Here is a 5,702-nt window from a genome sequence, read left to right as displayed (position 1 = left end):
AGAGGCGGGAGGAGCGGCTGCGCCGGTTCCGTGAGCTCCACATGAAGCGGGTACGGGGGACGGGACCAGAACCGGGCCCAAACACTGCCTGGCTGGCGTGGGGGTCGGGCTGGGCGATGTCCAGGGGTCCCTTCCAGCCCTGATTGCTCTGGGGTTGTTCGGGGTGGGTTTGTTCCCTCCAGGGGTTCGGGGTTGTTCGGTTCTGTACCCCCCCGGTTCGGGGTTATTCAGTTTGGGATTGTTCCCCTCGGGGTTTGGGGTTGTTCAGTTTGGGATTGTTCCCCCTGGGGTTGTTCCCGTTGGGGTTGTTCTCTCTCTCTCTCTCTCTCTCTGCTGGAGTTTTGCCTGTTTGGTTCCAGTACGAGGCCTGCAAGCTGAACAGCCAGGAGGTGGTGGAGGAGGACAAGAGGCTGAAGCTGCCCCCGAACTGGGAAGCTAAAAAAGCTCGGCTGGAGTGGGAGCTGCAGGTGCAGGAGAAGAAAAAGGTAAAGGACTCCCCCAGAGCCCGGGGTGTGAGCTGGGATTACCAAAGCTGGGCTGGGCTGTGCAGAGCTGGGATTAGCAAAGCTGCTCTCTCAGGAATGTGCAGCCAGGGGTGAGGACTACGAGCGGGTGAAGCTGCTGGAGGTCAGCGCCGAGGACGCCGAGAGGTGGGAGAGGAAGAAGAAGAAGAAAAACCCCGACCTGGGCTTCTCAGGTGATATTAAAAATTGTATAAAATATATTTTAAATGCTATAACATACATAAAATAATGCTATTTATATATAAAATGACAGATTACACTATACAAAAAGTAGGTAAAAGGGATTACAAAATGTTCTATAGCAGAATCTTTGTGGTCAATAATAACTTAAAAATTATATAAAATATATTAAAATGGTATAAAATATATTAAAAATGGTATAAAATACATAAAATAATGCTATAAAATACAGTAAAAATGCTATAATATATATATAAATGCTATAGAATACATTAAAAATGCTGTAAAATAATAAAATAATGCTATAAAATATGTAAAATAGTGCTGTAAAAGCCAAGAAACGTTGTCATTTTCAACCCAGACTACGCGGCGGCGCAGCTGCGCCAGTACCAGCGGCTGACCCGGCAGATCAAGCCCGACCTGGAACAGTATGAGAAGCTCAAGGAGCAGCAGTGAGTCCTGGTGACAGTCCCTGTGGCATCTCTGAGGGCTCAGCACAGCCTGAAATCCCTCCTGCCTGTTCTGTAATCTCGGTGGCCCTGCTTCAGGAGGGGTGTGGGGTAATTAATGAGGTTCATTTCTCCCAGCTTGGCACTGCTGAGTTGGAGGAAATACTCACCCAGTGAGGTCACGTTCCAGTGTGTAATCAGGCACTTCCTGGGGCAGGGTTTGGGATTTTTGAGCTTGGTTTAAGGACTGAGACCTGCCCAATTTGTGTTCAGACAGATTTGGCATTTCTGGGGGGTTCTGTATCTTCCAGAGGCACCTGCTGGTCCCTCTGTTCGGTTTTATGTTGCCATTTGTCATCTGAGTCTGGGATTGGCACAGCTGGGTGAGGTGTGACAGGGGAACTCGGGCAAAAGCAGGGAAACCACGAGGACATGGACAGGAGAAGGGGTGAGGGGTTCAGAGTGAAAGAGGGGAGATTTAGAGGGGAAATTTAGGTTGGATACTGGGAAAAAACTCACCCTGTGAAGGTGTTGAGGACCTGGCAGGTGTTTCCCAGAGAGCTGTGGCTGCCCCTGGATCCCTGGCAGTGCCCAATGCCAGGTTGGACATTGGGGCTTGGAGCAATTTGGGATGTAGGGGTGGCACTGGCTGGGCTTTAAGGTCCCTGCTGGGATTCCCAGGACCCTGCAGCTCTGGCAGGTGTGTTAACTGTGCTCTCCCACAGTGGGGAGGCCCTGTACCCCACCTCGGACAGCCTCCTGCACGGCACCCACGTGCCCTCCAAGGAGGGCGTGGACAGGATGGTGGCAGACCTGGAGAAGCAGTGAGTACAGGGAGGGCACAAGGGGAGGGCAGGGGGTGCTGCAGGCCCGGGCTCAGCCCCTGCTGCCCCCCAGGATCGAGAAGAGGGAGAAGTACAGCAGGAGGCGGCCCTACAACGACGACGCCGACATCGACTACATCAACGAGAGGAACGCCAAGTTCAACCAGAAGGCTGAGAGGTTCTACGGGAAATACACAGCTGAGATCAAACAGAACCTGGAGAGGGGCACGGCCGTGTGAGCCCGCCGGGCACTGCTCAGAGCCTGGGCTGTGTGAGCCTGCCTGGCTCAGCTCAGCTCAGAGCCTGGGCCTTGAGAGCCTGCCTGGCCCAGCTCGCTGCTGGCTCCTCTGTTGCCGTTTTCTATTTTAAGTTGTGTCAAAACTAGATTGTAGCTGTTGCTCTTAGTGTGCTGAACAATGTGCAGAATTCAGCTGTAAATAGCTTTGGCTGCAGGAGTACCCAGGTTCTGCCTTCCGTGCTCCAAATAAACTCTTTGGTCTAATTTGGGAGTTGCTTTCCTCAGGTTTGTTTGGCAGCGGGATGAAGAGCAGTGACATTCCCATGGAAAGGCAGCTCCCCCTGTCCCTCAGGAATTCCAAGGTGGGATTTCCCCCCAGCAGCAATTCCAGGGTGGGATTTCCTCCCTGTAGCAATAATTCCAGGGTGGGATTCCCCTTGGCACTGCAGCTGCCCAGCCTCACTCACAGGGACGGGATAGACGGAGGATCCTCCCACCCATTTACGGGTCTCTTAAAGAAACTTCCAGACATGAGCAGTCCAATTCAGTTTATTAATAATTTATTTATACAAAACCCAGGTTTAACCAGTTACTCCTAGTCCATGCAAGAGCTCCTTGTGTTCCTGAACTCCTTTCTCCTGGAGCAGAGGCCTGGAACCCTCCCTGCACATTTCCCTGCCTGCCTCACAGGGTGACTGATCTTAAACCCCAAATAAATATAATCCTGTAGTAACTGGAGACATTTCTGTGGCAGGGAGCTAAAATCCTATACAATCCCCACTTCCAGAGGGGACCCAGGGAAGGAAGATCAAGGCAGGATCCACTTTTGGAATGATGCAACAGCTCTCCTGTATCACACCTTGAGAGAGGAGCTGGGGAGTGCAAGGGAAACCCAGAAATAACCACATGAACTCAGGCCTAACACCTGACACAGCCAGTGCAAAACTAAACTTTATTCACTTTAAGTAAACAGTTACACAAGGTAAATCCAGGTGTGCAAAGAACAGCTACTCAACTATGGTTTAGAAAAAGTTACCCACCTGCAAGTTCTAGTCCAATAAAGCAATATAAAATATTTACAAATATACACAAGATTCCCATCTGTGGCTTCTGGATCTGTGTGCTCTCTATCTGAAAGAGAAACCTAAGATTCCAAAAATTAAGACCTCAAAATAAATACTCAGTATTAACAAGTCTTCAAGCCCTCAAAGTCTCCCTCTGTGCTGAGGGTGCCAAGTGCTGCAGTGACAGGGACTCCCCTCAGCGTGCCCGGAACAGGGAGCTTTTGGGTGAGAAGTTCAGGAATGTTTTCTTCTCCTCCTTCTTGACAGGAACCCACTGCCCATAGGGGCTTCCCTTCCTGTCATCCTCCCTGGCTGGAGAAACCACTGGCTCCTTAACCACAGTGTGGCTCACTGGCTTCTGCAGGGCAGGCTTGGCCATTGTGTTCTGGGGAAAAAAAAAGAGATCTCCTGTGAGAAAATGTGCTAAAACCAAGGGGTTTATCTGTGCTGATCTGATAAATCATATAAATGTTTTCTCTCCAGCTCCTGGAATTCCTGATGCTTATACTGGGTATCAATCCTGTGCACTTGACACAGGAGAAATCCCTGAATCCTGAGTTTGCATTACTGAAACATTCAACTTGAGATAAGCTGTGTTTGAAATTAGTTCTAGTTTTGAATTGTTTGGGTTGAGGGTAAGCACTTATTTCAAACACATCACTGAGTTGTATTCAGGGTGCTCTACCAAGTCCTGCAGGGAAATCATTACCAAACATTAAATTCCTTTTTTTAATTGTTATAGAGATGATTACTTGGGAAAAGCCCGAGCTGGGACTGCATCACTCACATTAGGGCTGAAGGAAATGCTCCTCTGGATGGTTGCTCTCTCCATGCCAGCCTTGCTCACGTCCTCAGCTGCACTCCCAGGTTGCTAAAGAAGAGCAGACACAGCTTAGGAGGGGATCCTTGACCCAGGGCACAGCACAGCTTTCTGTGGAGTGGTTCATATTTCATCTAAAGGAGCTGTAAAGCTACAGCACAGCAGGGCTGAGCCCAGAGTGCAGCTGTGCCCATTCCTGGGGCAATGGAGGCAGCTCCAGCCCCGTTCAGCCCAGAGAGGACTCGGGGTCACAGCACGAGCTCCACACTAGAGCAGGGACAGCAGCTCTGCACACCCATCCTCTGGAGAACAACAATAAACTTATCTGCAAGGGATGCAGGCCTCTTCTTCTGTACTCTCTCAACATCTGGAATATATTGCATATGTTTATGAAAGGGACGCCTGCACCATTTGTGTCAAACCCTCAGCAAATTCACTTCCCTTTCCAAGAGCAGCACCTGAGCCAGGCAGTGGCTGCAGGTTTGTATTTACTGTGACTCAGGGGAACACACCACGACAGAACCAAACTGAAATTCACTTGAAGCTGCTCGAGTTTCTCCCTCCCTTCAATTCACAGCAGCTACAGCCCACAAAGTCCCTTAATTACCACCAGATTTTCTTCCTCATGTCTGGAACCATAGTCATGATTTCTATAAGACAGAAATAAAGTATGTAAAATGCATTGTGTGCTTGGGTATGGAATTTCTGGGAAACAGTTTGTTGCACATGAAAAGCTTTTAACAGTCAAAAAATGCAGAAAGATTTAACCTTAAAAAAAATAACCCCAGACTATTCACTAGGTTTGGCAAGGAGACTCCTGGTTTTAGGTCAGAAAGATATAAACTAGTGGAATTCATGGGAATTATCCCACGAGGAGAACAAGTCAAAGGAACAAGTCTCCTCCTTCCCCAGCTGTCCCTACTGGACACTCAGGGATCAACCAGAGGGCTTCTGTGCTTCCAGCTTAAGGCAAAGCCTCGAGGCTTCTGGAGAAGTTTTTGTTCAAGAGTTTGAGCTCATAAGCACAACCTCCACAGATGAACTACAGCACAGCCATGCAGACAAGTCTAAGAGGTGTTTACCTTGTCAAAGAGAACACTCCATACTTACCTCAGCTGACTCCGTGGCTTCCTCACGCTCCTGCTTCTCAGTTTTGATCTCCTTGGCAGGGGCAGAGATCTTCAGGCTGGCTGGCAGGACAATGTTGTCTGTTCCCAGAGCTTTGGCAGCATTGGCTTTTGCAATTTCCAGGAGTTCCCTCTTGTCTAGAAGTGGAAGGAATAAAAAAAAGTGCTTTGTGTTATATTAAAATCCATGTGTACCTATTTAAGCCTAGAATCTGCAGGTTTTACATCTATGCCATCATCAGCTGGGACTCATCTCATCACAGCCTGTCCCCCGTGCCAATTAATGTTCTGTTTTATTACATTTGTAATGCAATCTTTAACACATTTGTCCAACCACACTGAGGTTTCCTTCCCTCGGGCTTTACAAACCAAGCAAGCGAAGGACAGCCAATCTGCCTGGCCCAAACCAACCCCCCTGTCAGGCTCTCCCCCAGACCCCTGTGAAGCACCTTTCTCGCTGAGGTGCAGCGGTGAGC

The 5,702-nt window shown here is 49.1% G+C and overlaps 2 protein-coding genes across 2 annotated transcripts; one reads left to right on the top strand and one right to left on the bottom strand.

The window, feature by feature from the left end:
* The first annotated feature begins 6 nt into the window (after positions 1-6).
* On the top strand, positions 7-2,479 carry SYF2 (SYF2 pre-mRNA splicing factor). Its single transcript, XM_031062067.1, has 6 exons — positions 7-50; positions 360-485; positions 580-697; positions 1,066-1,156; positions 1,879-1,977; positions 2,051-2,479. The coding sequence occupies exons 1-6, from the start codon at positions 42-44 to the stop codon at positions 2,214-2,216; spliced, it is 609 nt and encodes a 202-aa protein (XP_030917927.1). The 5' UTR covers positions 7-41; the 3' UTR covers positions 2,217-2,479.
* A 669-nt stretch (positions 2,480-3,148) lies between these two features.
* Positions 3,149-5,700, bottom strand: RSRP1 (arginine and serine rich protein 1; the record flags this gene model as incomplete). Its single annotated transcript, XM_005427154.1, has 4 exons — positions 3,149-3,664; positions 4,067-4,150; positions 5,210-5,364; positions 5,676-5,700. Coding segments are annotated over 4 exons (453 nt in total), but the record flags the coding sequence as incomplete, so codon positions are not given.
* Between the last annotated feature and the right edge of the window lie 2 nt (positions 5,701-5,702).

Source organism: Geospiza fortis, unplaced genomic scaffold, assembly GCF_000277835.1.
Source record: "Geospiza fortis unplaced genomic scaffold, GeoFor_1.0 scaffold432, whole genome shotgun sequence".
Lineage (NCBI taxonomy): Eukaryota > Metazoa > Chordata > Aves > Passeriformes > Thraupidae > Geospiza > Geospiza fortis.
The sequence above is the reverse complement of the archived record's forward strand: the minus strand, read 5'-3'. Positions and strand labels throughout refer to the sequence as shown.